Source organism: Patella vulgata, chromosome 2 (assembly GCF_932274485.2).
Source record: "Patella vulgata chromosome 2, xgPatVulg1.2, whole genome shotgun sequence".
In the NCBI taxonomy this organism is placed as follows: Eukaryota; Metazoa; Mollusca; class Gastropoda; family Patellidae; genus Patella; species Patella vulgata.
This window is the reverse complement of record NC_065880.2, coordinates 90,739,350-90,758,080: the sequence shown is the minus strand read 5'-3', so window position 1 is coordinate 90,758,080 and position 18,731 is coordinate 90,739,350. Positions and strand designations below refer to the sequence as shown.

Below are 18,731 nucleotides of genomic sequence, written 5' to 3'. Positions count from 1 at the left end.
TCTTCTTCGGTCGCCATATTTAATCACGCGATAAGGGCGTGAGATCTCGCGGGAATCGGACAACTGCGCATGTCGAACGGAAGTACGGCTAAATATAGTAAATAAAGTAAGGAACTGTCGGATGGCAAAATATACACTATGAATAATTATAATTAGCATTACGATTTTAGATTAGTTTGCCGATGTTTTTGTAATAAAGTAGTCTCAAATTGTTTGTTAATTGGCGGTGTAAATTTTTAAACAATATTTAATTGAGTTGATATGACCATTTCGTATTTTTTCAGTTGCACCTCAAGAATCTGACACTCTGTGCTGTGGTTAGGTGGAAATACGTCTCTGGCACCAAAGATATGAAATGAAACGAGGTTTAACGCCCTACTGTTCTGCTCCGACTGGGATAATGGAGACGGGCACCCAAGATAGAAATCCGGAACGAACTAATACACACCTCCCCAATTATCTCACTGAAGTTGACAGTGAAAAAACGGAAATAATCGTCCATGCGATTCCACGAAGGAAAGGCGGTATGCATGATCTATAGATTGAAATATCAGGTAATTTCCAATCCCGTAACATAAATATCAACATTTATTTATTCATTAAATGTTCACTAAGGATTCAGGCCTGTTTATTTATTTTTGGGTGATGTAGATATTGAGATTTATCTTGATTTTCATCAAGTTTTGTTTAGGTCACCATGTTTACCTTTAGTAAGATGGCTGCAAAAGGCCGAAAAGGAGGCTACTTCCGGGAACGTAACTCACATGAACTTCCGGATTATGTAGAAATTTGGCAGGTGCCCGTAGCAGTTGAGTGAAATGGTGATTTGGAGTTAAATTACGGCCTTACTTGTCGACTGTAAGTGTGTAAATCCTTTTAGACTATTTAATTTTTAATGTCCATATTCTGGTTGTTTTAATTACTAAATATTTCTTGAGAAACAATAAAGTAACCAAACTACCAAAAGTTTGTTTACATGTTTCTATGGGAAAAGTTATCTCCCTTAGCATAATACATTTCTTTCTTAGTTTCACCTTAAATTATTTAGGCTGATTTATTGATCAGTATTGATTGTCAATTTTGATTGACAGAGCCATTAATTGATATTTTTGAAAAAAAAAAAAATAATAATCTTTCAGAAAAAAGTTTAAGATGCATTATAAAAGATTTAAATAAAGAGCTGGCCATTCTTGCTGTGTATAATTACTTAAATTACTATAATTAAAAATAGTTCAAAAATCGATACCGGTAATGAAAAATGAATTTATTGAAAATTTAACTTTATTCTGACTTAAGTTATGAGTGTTTGAAGATCTAGCATAGATTGTTTTTTATCGTAGCAACGGTCGCCTACTTAACAATCAAGGCTAAGTCATGATTAGCAAGTTTTTAAAAATTTGCGGGAGTTAAAATCCATTTAAATCTCGGCCATACGATGGTCTAGATATTTAATTATAGGGTGTTTTTAGAACAGACATATTGGAAGCCATAACCAACAACGATATGGTTTCCTATACATCTGGGGATCACAGTGGCTAAGTGGGTAAGGCGTTGGCTCGCTAGCCTGGAGGTCGGGTGTTCGATCCCTGCATTGGCCGAGAAAGTTCATCCAATTTTTCCGGCGTGGTTCCCTCTTGTCTAGTCATTCGGATGAGACGGAAAACCGAGGTCCCGTGTACCCATTGGCTTGCACGTAAAAGATCCCTTGACAGTTGGAATTCGATATAAGAGTAGGCCGTAGTGCCGCTGTCTGGGCAAAATTACCCTCATAGCACACTGTATGGCGTATGCCCGTCTTCATTAGCCCAGTTCGGAGCAAAACAGTAGGACGTTAAACCCCATTTCATTTCATTTCATTTCATTTCCTATACATCTGTTCTAAAAACACATATAGATAGCCTAGACGATACTTGTGAGAAGTAACAACCTCTAATATAACCTATTGTATTAAAATCATAATTCACAGTCCAAATATGAAGGAGTAAAATATCAAAAATGGATCTTTTACCATTTAGACACGTGTACAAGAAACATTACCCCCAAGTTTCAAAGTATTCAAATATAGGATATACGGACTTATATAGATTTCATAGATTTCTAATAAAAATACAAAAATGCCCCCCCTCCCCAAAAAAAACAATACAAAACCGGAGTATTTCAACTGAATATCATCGTGAATACCAAGTCTCAAGCTTTCCAGCTAAAATGTCTACCTGTGATAATTTAGGTGCAAAGTTCAAGGTTCGTTCAATGTTAAGGTTTCCGTGGAGCTTGCCATGTTTGATTTGAGGGTGTTTGTGTCACGGCCTCTGATTGGACAACGTTATTGTTCACGTGTCTGTGGTAAAGGGAGATAACGTACCTATAATTTCATGAATTAGATGGTCGAATGGTTAGCACGTGCACGTTGAGTCAACTGGCGTGGTTTTGAATCCCCGGTTGTACGTGACAAGGAGTAGGGTCACCAGTCCAGCCTCGTTTGTTTTATCCGGTTTACTCCCACTGCTAAAAAAAACCCTACGTGCAAGCGAATTATTGAAATAAAATTAAACCACATGTTAGTCTCGAAATGACCTAGTTTGTGTTGAGTGGACGTTAAACCCCATTTCATTCTCTCTCTCTCTCTTCAGGAACATGAAATTCCTGTGGCGAGAAAGTATTCAATTTTCCAGTGGTGTCTTTATCTGTATAGAAATCAAATTATCTCAAACATGTTGTTTTATGTTTTATTTTCAGGGGAAAATGTCTGGAAGTGCAATGTTAGAAAGGCGACCCACGTCTAGACATAGTGGTTCCCCTTTAAAAGGACAATGTAAAATACAGCATCGGTCAGATATCCTTATGAAGGAACAGGTTAGAAAATAAGAAATTTTATATTTATATTGTGATAGAAATCTTTAGCAATGCAACCAAATAATCATCAACTCATTTCCTTCTTGGGGAGACATGTTGACTCACTGAGTAAGATGCCTGCTGACTAACCATGAGGTCCTGTACTCCTCGGTTTGATCTCAGTGTTCAAATTTTCCAGTCAGCTTTTCTCTTGTCAGTGATGGTACAATAAATGTCTAGTCATTTAGATGGGACAAAAAACCTGAGGTGCCCCTTGTGGGAATTTCCCTTCATCGAGTAAGCAAAGAAAGTATAATGTTAAACCTCGGTATATTTTATATCACTGTACTCTTTCATGTGAAATGAAATGGGGTTTAACATCCTACTGTTCTGTTCCGGCTGGGCTAATGAAGACAGGCATACGCCGTACAGTGTGCTATGAGGGAAATTTTGCCCGGACAGCGGCACTACGGCCTACTCTTATATTGAATTTCAACTGCCAAGGGATCTTTTACGTGCACTCCAATGTGTACACAGGACCTTGTTTTTCATCTCATCCGAATGACTAGACTGTACCACTGACAAGGGAAAACCACACCGGAAAATCTTGAACTTTCTCGTCCAAAACCGGGACTGGATCTCCGACCTCCGGGCTAGCGAGCCAGCATCTTACCCACTTAGCCGCTGTGGCCCCAACTCTTTCATTGAAGGGGGGTGGGTGGCTGAATTGTTTGACACATGCACTTTAGATGATACGATCTGTCATTAAGTGAAGGGGCATGATTTGGATTCCCAGCTTTTTGTGACAATCTTGTGGGTTTTCTCAGGTTTCTTCCAACTGGTGCATGTGAATTATTGAAATAAAATTGGGAAGGTCGGGTGTTCGATCCCTGCATTGGCCGAGAAAGTTCATCCTGATTTTCCGACATGGTTCCCCCTTGTCAGTGATGCAGGACGGAGGGCCTGACAAGGACAGCTGTCTAGTCCTTCGGATGAGACGAAAAACCAAGGTCCGTGTATATATTGGAATGCACGTAAAAGATCCCCTGGCAGTTGGAATTCGATATAAGAGTAGGCGATAGTGCCGCTGCCCGGGCAAAATTTCTCTCATAGCACACTGTATGGCGTATGCCCGTCTTCATTAGCCGAGTATAGGAGCAGAACAGTAGGATGTTAAACCCCATTTCATTTCATTTTGAAATAAAATTGAAGCATATGTTAGTCCCGAAATGACCTAGTTTGTGTGGAGTGAATATTAAGCCCCATTTTTCACTCTTTTCTTTCTCTCTCAATGAGAATATTTTATTTCTCCAGGTTCAGAATGTTCAAACAAGTCAAGACATGTTAAAAGCTGCGGAAGCAAATCTCCATGCAGCGAAATCATCGGATGCAGACCGGTATCAGACCATTGTAAATGATCTAGAAATAAAAGTAGAAAGACAGCTAATTGTCTTACAGGTAAAAACATCATATTTTTAGTTTGTTTTCATTTTAAATGATGATTATTACAGTTTATTATTGAACCATATGTTAGTCCCGAAATGACCTAGTTTGTGTCTAGTGGATGTTAAACCCCATTTCTCTCTGTCTCTCTCTCTCTCTCTTCAAGAAACAAGCATGCCAAGTTTGATCAAGATGAGTAGCACTTTGGTAGCGTCTACAGGGCTGACAACGAAAGTGTGTCCAGTCATTAGGATGGGATGATAAACCGAGATCCACATGCATGAAAAAACATCCATGACAATTACAATTTGATGAAAAGTAGACAAAAACGATGCTGTCGGGGTAAAATTATCTACCCTAGGAAAATGACCATAGAATAAAAACATATGTTAGTCTCAAAATTACATGGTCTGTAATTTCAGATAATGCACAAATTAGATATAGAGTTGGCGTATGCGAGAGCTGATTTACAGACGGCCTTATATGAACAAGTAGGTGATATAAATACAGCTAGAAAACGGGTAAAATGGCTGGAAGACAAAATGGGTGACCTTTGTGGCAAGAAAAGGTTAAAGGTAAGTAAGGACATCTTATTTAAATAATGATCTTGTTAGTCTCAATTAGAGCAGTGGGTACAGCAAGAAGGACGTTAAATCCCATTTCATTTCTTTTCATTTGTCTTTAGATTTTTTAAATTATTTTTGAGGGGGTTGGGCGGTCCAATGTGTGTGCATTAGATTTTAAGGTCTGTTATTGAATCAAGCCCGGTCGCCTCTCCATCCTCATGGGTTTTCTCCAAGTTGGCTGGTTTGCTCCTGTTGCTAAAACCTCCTACGTGTAATCAAAATTATTGAAAAAAATTGCACCTTATGTTACTTTTTGGCACCGACTCTGTTAATAGGAGTAGTGCATGCGGAGCTGACACGGTAAGTATACCTACTCATTGGGTTGGGATGTTAAACCAATATCTACATACATACATATTGACATGAGTGTAATAGAACCCTTCACAGTAGAGAGAAAGATGGGGTTTAACGTCCACTCGACACTCCTTGTCACATACAACCAGGGAATCGAAACCCCCCTTCAGAGTAGAAATTTTAATAAAAATAGGCATGAATTAGAACCCTTCATGTAACCATTCGATGAAGAATTGGCAGATATTAGAATTTGATAAACAATGGGTGGATATTAGAACTCTTCACAGTAGTAATTCGCTGCAATCTGATTAAAACACAGATCCTATTTCATTTCGTTTTTATAGTTCAAAATTTCGTTTTATTTGTCTTTACTACATGTACACTAGTATCTGGAAGAGTTGTTGTCATTGACGTGTTCTGAATGATGTGAGGGAATAGCTAATCAAACGGTCTGTTACAGTGAGCTTTAGGTGTGTTTTGCACGGAACTGTGGGTAATCCACTAGTAACATCAATGCCGATTGGTTAATCAAATGTCTGATGTCATAGGGTCAAAAGCTGCTTGTATGACCTCTGACATGACCTATCGCTACAACCGGTCAGATCTTCATGTAATGTAGGCCATCAATGGTATAAAAAAAACGAAACGAAATATAGATCTGTATTTTAATCAGATTGTACTTTGCTGAAGAATAGGCAGAAATATTGACACAACGTTAATATCCACTTCTTTACCTCTTTCAGAGTCAGCCGGTAACAAAAGATGATAAGTCAACTAACAAGACAGCGATAACTAGTCCGGAACAGAGTGATTTGGCCATTGAATCTTCTTCGCAGATCGATCCGGATAAGTCTACCGTGGAACCAGAGTCAGGAGACGTGGAGACCTCTAGTAGCGCTGAAAGCCCAACTCGCGATTCCAAGATTATTAGTGATGAAACAGAAGTGGCTAATGAGACTGAAGAAAACAAAACACCTGTAACTGCTGAGACCAATGAAAAAGAAGTTAGCAATCTGTCGAAAAAAGTGACAATTTTTGTGACAACAACCGATGAAGATGAGCAGGCTGATGATGATGATGAAGATGATGATAAATTAGAAGAGGTAGTTCATGATTTTTTTATTTTATTCTTGCTAAAAGGCCATATAAAGAAACAACTCTTGTTCTCAGGTAACCCTGCATCACCTAAAAAGGGCTGCATGTCCGTTTTTTATTATTATTTTTATTGTTCGATTTATATAACAGTTCATTACACATGAGTGTTTCTAAGCGCATTCACATCAAAACGGTTGAAAAACATTTTTGAAATAAATATGTTTTTAAGTTCGCCTTAAAACTCTGGATGGACGAGTTTTTGGAAGATCATTCCACATTTTAGCTGCTTTGACCGAGAATGGATATTCACCAAAATGCTTACTATATTTGGGGATCCTCAATATGCTACGATCACTTAAAGAACGAAGGTTGGATCCCCGGGGAGTATAGAAATCAAAGAGTTCTTTTAAATAACTGGGTGCAGTGTCGGAATAAATTGATTTAAACACATTCATAAGAGCTTTAAATTGAACCCTCGCTCAAGCTGGAAGCCAAAACAATCTCATTAATTACAGTACATTAATGTTTATCTCGGTTTACAGGAAGTAGCTCTTTAAATAATTTGAATCAATCCAAAAATGTGGCATAGACTCATTCATCAAGTACACAACCCTTATAAATGTTACTGACAATGATAAATGTTACTGGATAATCATATACCTTTCTATAAAGAACATGATGAGATAAATATAGTGCCTTGATGAAATGTGATGTTTATGAGAAGTCATTTAGCCCAGTAGTAAATAAAATGAAATGAAATGGGGTTTAACGTCCTACTGTTCTACACGGGACCTCAGTTTTTTGTGCCATCCGAACGACTAGACAGCTGTCCTTGTCAGGCCCTCCATCCTGCATCACTGACAAGGGGGAAGTATGCCCGAAAATCTGGATGAACTTTCTCGGACAATGCAGGGATCAAACACCTGACCTCCAGGCTAGCGAGCCAGCGTCTTACCCACTGTGATCCCCTAGCCTAGTAGTGATCATTTGACAAAATAAAAAAAAAACACAAAAATAAAATCTCCCACCTGCATCAGACTTTTGGTAAGGATAGTCTGAGAAGAGAATATTTTTTTCGTATGGCCTAAGAATAGGGTAACCAGATTAATCATTGAAGAAACCTGGACATTTATTTTTCCGAGCAGACTAAAACCAAATTAAGCACGAAGCGACAAAATGAGCCCCCGAAAGCCGCGGAAAAATTGAGTGCCCCCCCCCCCCGAATTTTTTTATTCCTAGAAGCCGGGAGATGTGTTTATGCTCCCATTATGTATTATGCACTGAACTATATTTAGATCAGAAGTGGTGTGCTGAAGTAAGATTGTAGCAAACACTGTTTTATATATTACTATTAATCACTAGTTTATGTGTTTTGTCTTATTATTTTCAATTTAAAAACACCAGATTTAAAAACCAGGACATTTAGACACGTGAGATGCATCGGGACGGGACGACAAAAAGGACCCCAAAAACCAGGACGTATGGTAACCCTACCTATGAGGAACCAGGATTTTTTCCAAGCATGCTGATTTTGAAGGGTTTTTTTATAAGCAATCTACAACTATGTAAAAATAGAGTTACACATTGATTCAATCGTTTTTGTTGTTGTTCAGGAACAAAAAGAAACTGACCTTGCTGGTGGTTCAATTCTTGATTATGACCAATCATCCAGTACTAAAGAGAAGAAGAAATCAGTAGTACAAATAGTTACAGGAGATGAAGTAAAACAACCAACTTTCCTAACAGAAGTTTCTAAAGTTACGTCTAAAAGTTGTGTTACCATGGCATCTATTGTCGACAGTAAAGGTAAGGATATAGGTGTTGCTTGTTCACAGAATCCTCGGGATGAATCCCGGCATCGGACACAACAAGCCACTTGTTCCCACACATGAGTTGTAGCACCTGTGTAGTTACTCGGATGGGACAAAAATCTGAGGAAGTTGGTTGGTCTAGTGGTTAAACGCGTGCATGTGAAATCACAATGTCTGTCACTGAGTCAAAATGGCAAGGTTTCAATTCCCCACATGTAAGTGACATGGAGTAGGGTCGGCTGTCCAACCTCGTGAGTTTTCATCAAGTCCTCCGGTTTCCTCCCGCTGCCAAAGAATTATTGAATTAAAATTGAACCATATGTTAGTTCCGAAATGACCTAACTCATGTCGAGTGGACTTTAAACTTGCAGGTTGATTTTATTTTTTGGGGGGATCTATTTCAGGTTATGTTTGTGATGTAGAGGAAGATGCAGTTAGAGATTATTGGCAATCAGAACATCATCGATTTGATCTCGGACAATATTATAACGAGCTGATAGATAACGACCCAATATCATACCATAATCTAGGTGTATCCTTACCTGGATGTTTTATAAACACTGATACAGGTAATTAAAACGAGTTTATATATATAACGACCTGATATCATACCATAATCTAGGTGTATCCTTACCTGGATGTTTTATAAACACTGATACAGGTAATTAAAACGAGTTTATATATATAACGACCTGATATCATACCATAATCTAGGTGTATCCTTACCTGGATGTTTTATAAACACTGATATAGGTAATTAAAACGAGTTTATATATATAACGACCTGATATCATACCATAATCTAGGTGTATCCTTACCTAGATGTTTTATAAACACTGATACAGGTAATTATTATTATAATGTGCTTATATCGTAGCATAATCTAGGTGTATTGTTACCTGGATGTTTTATAAACACTGATACAGGTAATTATTATTATAATGATCTTATATCATACCATAATCTTGGTGCATCGTTACCCGGGTGTTTTCTAAATACTCATACAGGTAATTATAATTATAATGAGCTTATATATAACGACCTGATGATATCATACCATAATCTGGATGCATCATTACCTAGGTACTTTATAAATACTGACATAGGTAATTATAACAAGTTTATAGATAACGACCTGATAGTACCATAATCTAGGTGTTTACTTACCTGAGTGTTTTATAAATACTGATACAGGTAAATAATATTATACCGATCTTACCTGGATGTTTTATAATACTGATACAGGTAAATAATATAAGTGACATATTTTGGCAGTCATTATTAATTAATCAGCATTATGGTGCGAATGTCCCGCTTGGAATGATCCAGTGTGTCACATGGAATTGTCTGATATGCAGCCTGGTGTGTGCCAATTGTACTGGTCTATACTGGTCTAATATACTTATAATGGCTTAATATGCTGCTTGAAATGTGCCACTTGGAATGATCTAATATCCAACTTGGAATGGTCTATTATCCAACTTATGCCATATGTTGGCCAACCCTGATATTGAAATTCTGTTAGCGTCTAATCATGCAACAAAAAAACTTAGAATGTAGGTATACAATAGTAATTATTTTATTTCTGGGTTTTATTCAATCTCGTTTATTTACCCATCGTTTATCTCTGGTAAAACTCGCCAGCCATTTTGTAATCGACAGTATTTTGTTTTAACAAATCCTGCCAATCAGTAATCATGGGGGGGCGGAGCTAAATAACCGGTTTCACGCTGATTAATGGCTGGCGAGTTTTACCAGAGATAAACGAGGGGTAAAGTTGTCTCTGAAATCGAGATTGAGTTTTATTATTATTTTTAGACGATCAAGATTTTAATGAGTTACCATGGAGATTGAGAAGAAAAGAAAGTGATATAAAAGATGTACATGTAAGTTTTAACTCTTTAAGTTGAAATTCCTGTTATCCAAGAATCAGTAGTAAATTATTTGAATAGTCATTATCAAACAATGATAAAATATGACAATGTAATAAGAAAATGGAGAATCCAGACTATGTTTTTTTATCGTACCGACTTACGATTCTAGGCTCAAAATTCAATGGCTAAATTCTCGGTTCAGAGAATTTTCAGCATATTCCCTTTACATTATCTAGTTTTTAACTATTATAGTGAGAACTGACAGCTCATTATATAATCTCCCATAATATATCTTTAAATGAGTGTGATATTCACTGTATTGTTTGTTCTTGTAGAGAATAGCATTAGAGATAAACTAGCTGTCAAATTAAATGGAATGTACGCAAATCACATTATTTTTTTAGCGCGTTCTCTAGCCATCTCTTGCAAAATTTGGGCGTATCTTGCATGGCAATCGCTTGTCGAATTAAGTGTTTGTTATATATGAGTGTTATTATTTGTTCTTGTAGAGAATAGCATTAGATAAACTAGCTGTCAAGTTAAATGGAATGTACACAAAGGTTTATGATGCGGCCATGTTGTCTGTGTTACCTTCTTCAAGACAAGGTGAAGGTCAACCACAAGAATCAAGATTTCAATCTAGAGAGAGTATGTTTATTATCTGAGTTATTCAAAAGTCTTGTTTAATGGTTAAACAAGTACTGCTATATGGACAGGGTGTTGGGTGGTCTAGTGGTTTAACGCTTGCACGTGAATTCATGAGGTCTGTCAATGAGTCGTGGTTTCGATTCCTCGGTTGTACGTGCAACAAGGATTAGGGTCGCCTGTCCAACCTCATGGGTTTTCTCCAGGTCTTCCAGTTTCCTCCCACTACTAAAGACCCATACATGCAAACGAATCATTGAAATAAAATTGAGCCATATGTTAGTCCTGAAATGACCTAGCTTGTGTCGAGTAGAAGTTAAACCACATTTTTTCTCCCTCTCTCGTTATTTGGACGTCAGAAGCATAACCGTGACTTATAATTTATTTTGTTTAATTTAGTTGTTGGTCAAGGTCATCTAACAGAAACATCAGACAATACACGAAGTCAGCAGCGATCTGGTAAGAAAAGTGACGACACGTTCGCGCTGCCGAAAGTTGTATTAAAGAAAAGGGGAGGTAATGCCACTAAACTGGTCTACTATCCTAAACCTATACCACCTCCAGACGTTCTACCAATTACTAGAACGGTAATATAGCTTTATTTATACTAGAATGGTAATATAGCTTTATTTATACTAGAACGGTAATATAGCTTTATTATACTAGAATGGTAATATAGCTTTATTGTACTAGAATGGTAATATAGCTATATTTATACTAGAACAGTAATATAGCTTTATTTATACTAGAACGGTAATATAGCTTTATTTTTACTAGAACGGTAATATAGCTTTATTATACTAGAATGGTAATATAGCTTTATTTATTAGTGGGAAAGGAAATTAAATGGGATTTAACATCCTACTGTTATGCTCCGACTGGGCTACACATTGGCATGCAGGATGGGGGGCCTGACAAGGACAGCTGTCTAGTCGTTCGGATGGGACAGAAAACCGAGGCCCCGTGTACACATTGGCATGCACATAAAAGATCCCTTGGCTGTGTTGGAATTCGAATTAAGAGTAGGCCGTATTGCTGCTGTCCTGGCAAAATTTTCCTCATAGTCCAGTCATTTATATGTAATATACTCAGCCAAATTAAAAACTTAACACTCAGGATTTTTGGGACTAGATTTTTAATATTTAGTTTAAGTCAATTATTTTAGTGTTATGTTGTGCACAGACGACCTTGACATCAACAGAAAGCAAGAATACGTCTCGCCGAAAGTCCTTGAAATTGATAACGTTTGTGATGTCACAGTACCCCCCAAAATGAAATTCACAGACTTGGAGAACAATCGGAATAAAGTGTTAAGTAACATTTGTGGCCTCCTCTAGCGTCTCCTACTGCCACACAACGTCTTCTCATGGATCTCAGAACATTAGTAAACACTACCCGAGAAAGACGTCGACACTCCTCAGCAAGAGCATGTTGAAGGTCCTGCAACGTCAGTGGTGGATTCACTTGCTGACGAACACGTCGACCCAGTTCGTCCCAGATGTGTTCAATAGGATTAAGGTCGGGGCTAAGCGACGTCCAATCCAGGACTTGGACACCGGCATTTCTTAAAAAATTCTGGGTAGCAATTGCTGTATGGGGTCGAGCATTGTCTTGTTGAAATGTTAGTCCAGGCCCATGTCTCTGCATAAACGGAAGAAGAACAGGTTGCAAAATCTGATCCCTGTACTGGACAGCATTTAAGTACACTTGAACAACAATAAGAGGAGAATGTCCATGTGCACAAAAAGAACCCCAAACCATGACGCTGCCGCCACCAAATCGGTCAACTTCTCTGACGCATACTTGAGCGTAACGTTCACCTCGTCTGCGGTACACTTGGGCCCTGCCATCGGCAAATCTCAAAGTGAATCGAGATTCGTCACTAAAGACAACCGAATTCCACTGTCTTTGAGTAAATCTTATGTGTCTTGTGGCCCACACAAGTCGGTTACGGCGATGAAGAGGTGTCAATATTGGTACATTATAGGGCCTCCGAGCTCGAAGACCAGCAGCCTGCTAGCGATTTCGAACAGTTTGTGCAGTTACCCTTCCACCAAACATCTCTCTACTTGTGGAGGTTGCAGTGACAAATCTGTTTCTAAGATGACATAATCGTATTGCTTGATCTTCCTGGAGTGACGTCACACGTGGCGCTCCCGCCCTTGGGCGGTCGGCAATAGTTCCAGTTTGAAGCACTCTCATTCTAAGATTAATTATTGTCTGGCGTGAACAATTAAAGGCTCTTGCAACAGTGACCACAGACTGACCAGCATAGAGCCTACCTATAGCATGTAGACGTTCTACATTTGAAAGGCGCAGCATTTTCTAACAAAGATGAAAATAACAATTTTAATTTGTTTTTCCAGTTCAAGTTACATGTGCGTGTTCAGTTTAAGCAAACTTGCATCGATTGACCTCACGAGTTTGTGTTTGCACGTGTTTTTCAGGTTTTTCATCTTTATATGCTCAAAAGTCATGTGATCCACGTGACTTTACAATTTTATGAAATTAAAGGCTTCTTATTACTGACTATCGTTAGAAACACTTTAAAATTTATTTGACTTACCAGAAAAAACAATTTGTTGAAATTCATCAGTGTCAAGTTTTTAATTTGGCTGAGTATATATGCCTTCTTTTAGTGGGGGTGGGGGTGGATGGCTGAATGGTTAGCATGTGCGCGCTGTATCATAAGGTCTGTCATTGAGTCAACTGGCGTGGTTTTGATTCCACGGTTGTATGTGACAAGGAGTTGGGTCGCCTGTCCAACCTCGTGGGTTTTCTCCGGGTTTTCACCCATAGCACACTGTATGGCATTTGCCAGTCTTCACTAGCCAAGTCGGGGTAGGACGTTAAACCCCCTTTCATTTTTAAAGTGTTGACAAAGGTATTAAAGTTGATGCACCCGACAATATATTTGCAGAGTAAAAATAAAGAATTTCCAAGATATTCCAGTGCATTTGCTGAGCCTGGAGCAGATATCCGACCTCCAGCCAATAGAATTGTAGACCAGAGAAATTTAATGGAAGAAACAAAGTTGGTTTTATATCGTGAGAAACCAAAACCAAAGAAAGAAGGACCAAGTACGACAGAACGCAGATTTAGGCGAATGCTGGAAAGGGACAGAACTCTGAGTTCCGTTTCATCGTAAGTTTCTATTTATATTGGGGGGGTTGGATGGCTGAATGGTAAACACGCACGCGCTGTATCATAAAGTCTGTCATTGAGTCAACTGGCGTGGTTTCGAATCCCCGGTTGTACGTGACAAGGAGTAGGGTCGCCTGTCCAACCTCGTGGGTTTTCTCTGGGTTCTCCGGTTTCCTCCCACTGCTAAAGACCCCTACGCGCAAGCGAATTATTGAAATAAAATTAAACCATATGTTAGTCCCGAAATGACCTAGTTTGTGTCGAGTGGACGTTAAACCCCATTTCTCTCTCTCTCTATTTATATTGATTTCAATGTTTACATAAGTTGTATTTTAGTTTATTTAGTTTAAACATACATTATGCAAGAGCTAAATCTGCCTATTGCAGGTCTTTCCTTAGGCCTGAAATGTTATGTAAATTATTAATTAGACATTTATTAACATGAAAAGACCTTAATAAACTCTCAATGCCATCTTATAGTGTCACATTTTCACTGGATTTGAATCAGATTTGCTGCTCAATGCTCATTGATGATTTAATCCAAAATTGATAATCAAGACAATTTTTTTTACGTACCGACTTTAGTAATGATGATCGAGGCTAGGCCTAAAATTCAAGTGGTAATATCTTGATTCAGGGTGGATCAATTTGACTGAAATTTTCAGCAAATTCTATTTACGTTATCTAGTTTTTAACAATTATAACTCCCAGCTCTTTATCTAATCTTCCATAATGTATCTTTAAATTCTGTACCATAATAATATTTAAAATCGGTATGATTTCTTTCTGGATCATCTGGATGGTATGTGTACAGTATAAGCTTATAGATTCATTTTAAAAAGCCGGTGTACATCACTTGAATGATTTCAAATCGTTTGCATACTGCAATATTGTGAAAGTTGAAACTAAAAAAAGGATATCGGTCCAAAAATAGTCCAATATTAACAACAAATTTTACAACATTCAACAATCACTGCAGCAAGGTGGTTTTGATTCCCCGGTTGTACATGGCAGAGAGTAGGGTCGCCTTTCTCCGGGTCCTCCAGTTTCCTCCCACTGCTAAAGACCCCTATACGCAAGCGAATTATAAAAATAAAATTGAACCATATGTTAGTCCCGAAATGACCTAGTTTGTGTCGAGTGGATGTTAAATCCCATTTCTCTCTCTGTCTCTCACTGCAGCGAGCTGCCATTCTTAAAATCAAATTTTTAAGTTATAATAAATTTTTAGCTAGCCCTTAACTCATATTTGCAGTAACTCTGTTTGTTGTGTGAATTTTTAGCCCAGAATTCTTTGAAGTTGAAGAAGAAGCTGTATCACTTCGGTATCCTCAATTCTTTCATAAATTTACTTTCCTTTTCAATTTTTGTAGAATAGTATACATTAGTTTTAGAAATGGAAAATTCTTATTTTTTCTCGATGACATGACAGAGATTTTGTGTTCTGGGGATCTAACTAATACATGACACATGGAATACTAGTTACTTAGAATTTTTTACTAAGTTTTGTAGATTTAGATATTATAAAAATCCCCACTCGACAGCACTAAGAACGGACTTGAAGTTTGTTGGGAGTTGGTTTATTCAAACTATTCGGGTTGAGACATCCTTTTTCAATGAATGATTTTAATGATCTTGTGATGCCTTTATATACATTTTAGATTTTGTTGATTAAATTTTATATGTAGACATAGGGAAAAGGTTGATTTCAAATTATTTTACCCAAAACAACATTAATCCTTTAAATTGATTGATATATTAATATAATATGAAAATCAAACTTAAATTGTACTTGATTTTAACCCTTCTGGACTGGACTGGGGGGAGGAAGGATGAGGCCATGGATGGCTTAATGCTATTTTAGCTAGTTTTAGCTATTTACTACTGCATCTATTTTCTTTTATTCAATGTGTTTTTTTTTTATTTCTTATAATCCAAAAACACACATCAAATTCTAATGTAGTTCATTTCTTTTTAGCTTTCATACATGTAGATGTTGGTTTTACGGTCTCCTTTCTTTTTACCTTTCATATGTAGGTGTCGGTTTTACAATATTTAATTTTAGCGTAATTTTTTATTGCCCATAGATACGTTGTGGTTAGGTAACTAGACTATTGACCAGGGTGTACCAGATTTGAATACCGGTGTAGGCCTAGTAGACCCTGACGATTTCTCAAGCCCAGTTCAAATGGCCATATTGATATAATCCTTTAGTGGCATTTAGCAATGGGAAACATAACAAAACTGACACAGTGATATGGAACAACAATCACTGGTTTATTATACACATCGTGCTTGTGTATAATAAACCAGTGATTGTTGTCCCATATAACTGTGTCAGTTTTGGCCATATTGATTTCCCAGTATCGTATTAACTACACAGTTAAATGACGACTTTCACTCCAAAATCTTGCCAGACGGTCAATTTGTTGGGTGTTTTTGAAGGGTTGGGGGTTATATGTTTTATTTTAAATATTTCTTTAGTATTATCCAAATTTGGTCATTATGTCAATTTTACCAATAAGTTTAACTCTATTTATTGGGATTTTAAGATTTGAAATTCTAATCTAAAGGCATATAATTTGACTGACAAGTAAATCTCCACCTGATCAATTTCACTCAATGTCAGTCAAGACAGTTGAATCTGAGTGAAACAAGAGCCCTGCATTAAACATATCAGTTAATGAGAAGTGTAATTAAAGGGCAATATTGGTGTATCTGTTATCATTCGTCACTTCAGTCCATTATACAGAAGGATAACTCATATTTTCCTTTTGCGTTCGTTCGTCACTTCCTTGATTACTCATCTATCGTAGCAATGATCTCTGTATTAGAATTATATTTGGAACGTGTTAAACCAGTTCTATCACATATGTGATAATGACTGACACCAATATTGTCCTTTAAATCAAAGCCATTTGTTGCTATATTGACCAATTGTATTATTTTCGTTTCCATGAGATGTTTTTCCCGTCTTTGTGGGCCCGGTAGGGGCAGAAAAGTAGGATGTGAAACTTTATTTAAGTTCCATGAGATGTTTTTAAAAATTTTATTTACAGAAAAAAATTAAGACAAAGTTTCATCATGGCTAAATCACTGGCCAAAATAAAGGAAGGTTAGTATATATGATTTTTAAATTGTTTCTTGAATGACCCTTGTCAGTGGTGCAGGTCGGAGGGCCTGACAATTAGAGCTGTCTAGTCATTCAGATGGGATGAAAAACCGAGGTCCCATGTACACCTTGGCAGTTGGAATTTGATATAAGAGTAGGCCGTAGTGCCGATGTCTGGGCAAAATGTCCCTCATAGTACATTGTATGGCATGTGCCTGTCTTCATTAGCCCAGTCGGAGCAGAACCCCATTTTATTTCATTTATTTCTTGAATAGTGGAATTGTTGGTCGAGATCATAAGGCCTGTCATTGAGTTAAGTGACTTGGTTTTGATACCAAATGTGACCATGTATAAATAAGCAATTTACGGCAATAAAGATTACCATATTAGTCCAAAATGACCTGGTGTGGGTCACGTATAATATTCAGTATTTTTCAAGCATGGCCGTCAATTGTTATGTGGTAGAAATTTGAAGATTTTCCTCTTAGGATTGGATGGCTGAATGGTTAGCTTGTGTGTGCTGTATTATAAGGTCTGTAATTGAGTCAACTGGAGTAGGGTCGCCTGTCCAACCTCATGGTTTTTCTCGGGGTCCTCTGGTTTCCTCCCACTGCTAAAAGAGCCCTAAGCGCAAGCAAATTATTCAAATAAAATTGAACCATGTGTTAGTCCCGAAATGACCTAGTTTGTGTCGAGTAGACATTAAACCCCATCTCTCTCTCTCTCTTTGAGGATATGAAATAATATTATCAGGAAATGATTATAATATCTTGTTGATTCACTACTGTATTATTTAATTTCTAGTGGATAAAACCGATCAAGAAGTTGCAGGTGAATTACGGAATGAAAATTAAATTCTGTAGACCAGTTTTAATATCTTATAACTTTCATATATCCTTATTCTAGCTTTCTTGTAGCTTTTGTAATAGAGATTTTTGGAAAGTGGAATTTGTCCCACTCGTATCGTCGCAATACTAATACGTTGCACCAATGTAGTTTTAGCGTTTTGGCAGATTTTCGCCCCACGTACGTAAGAATTCCGATCTTCACTATTTGGGCACTCTTTTTCAATGATTAAATCCCAATCTTTATCATGTTTAAAACCACATCAGATATACACCTTCGTGTTCTAGGATACACATAAATTCATAAAAACGCTATGACACAAAATTTCAGTCTCTAAAAGTAGTAAAAAAGACGACGATTTTTTACGTTGTTTATATGGACGTTTTCCTCGTTAAACTGAAAGCTGTTTGATACGTGCTGCCCTGTCCGTATCCGTAGGCTGTGTCATGTATGCGAACTACACACAAATTGATTACATTGTACTTTAAGACGAAAAAACTATATGGACACACACGATACAGACCAGGAATTTCCACTTGCCAAAAGTTATCCTGTGTTTATGAAGACGTAAACTAGCATTTGTGCTGAATATTTAATCTAGCATGTAGATGATCCATAAAAAACATTTTCAATACAGATTTCTCTGATATCTAACCAAGCTTTCATTTTCTAGACAGAGTTATCTCATGTCTAACCAAGCTTCCATATTTATAACCTAACATTAGATTAGGTTTTTCTGTTGTACATGAATTCTAGCATCACTTTAAATGTATACTATTAGATCCTTTATAACACACATTAATACAACCTATCCCTTATTGCTATAATCAGGTAAATCGATATAGACAAAACTAGCTTCTCTTTTATAGATATATCCTACCATCTCTTATAGATATATCTTACCATCTCTTATAGATATATCCTACCATCTGTTATAGATATATCCTACCATCTCTTATAGATATACCCTACCATCTCTTATAGATATATCCTACCATCTCTTATAGAT

General features: G+C 37.2%; 1 protein-coding gene across 2 annotated transcripts in view; it reads left to right on the top strand.

The window, feature by feature from the left end:
• Positions 1-763: 763 nt before the first annotated feature.
• LOC126810075 (uncharacterized) overlaps positions 764-18,731 on the top strand; it is a 32,703-nt gene continuing 14,735 nt past the window's right edge. The window contains exons 1-14 of one of the 2 annotated variants that reach the window (XM_056099031.1): positions 764-858; positions 2,737-2,853; positions 4,147-4,290; positions 4,698-4,850; positions 5,939-6,298; positions 7,904-8,096; positions 8,506-8,670; positions 9,920-9,987; positions 10,485-10,623; positions 11,020-11,207; positions 13,541-13,764; positions 15,048-15,089; positions 16,824-16,879; positions 17,681-17,707. In XM_056099031.1, the coding sequence (XP_055955006.1) occupies positions 2,743-2,853; positions 4,147-4,290; positions 4,698-4,850; positions 5,939-6,298; positions 7,904-8,096; positions 8,506-8,670; positions 9,920-9,987; positions 10,485-10,623; positions 11,020-11,207; positions 13,541-13,764; positions 15,048-15,089; positions 16,824-16,879; positions 17,681-17,707 (1,870 nt within the window). In that variant the 5' untranslated portion in view covers positions 764-858; positions 2,737-2,742. Of the gene's footprint in view, positions 859-2,736; positions 2,854-4,146; positions 4,291-4,697; positions 4,851-5,938; positions 6,299-7,903; positions 8,097-8,505; positions 8,671-8,969; positions 9,028-9,919; positions 9,988-10,484; positions 10,624-11,019; positions 11,208-13,540; positions 13,765-15,047; positions 15,090-16,823; positions 16,880-17,680; positions 17,708-18,731 lie in introns of those variants that run through there. The other variant, XM_050535032.2, reaches the window with a different exon arrangement.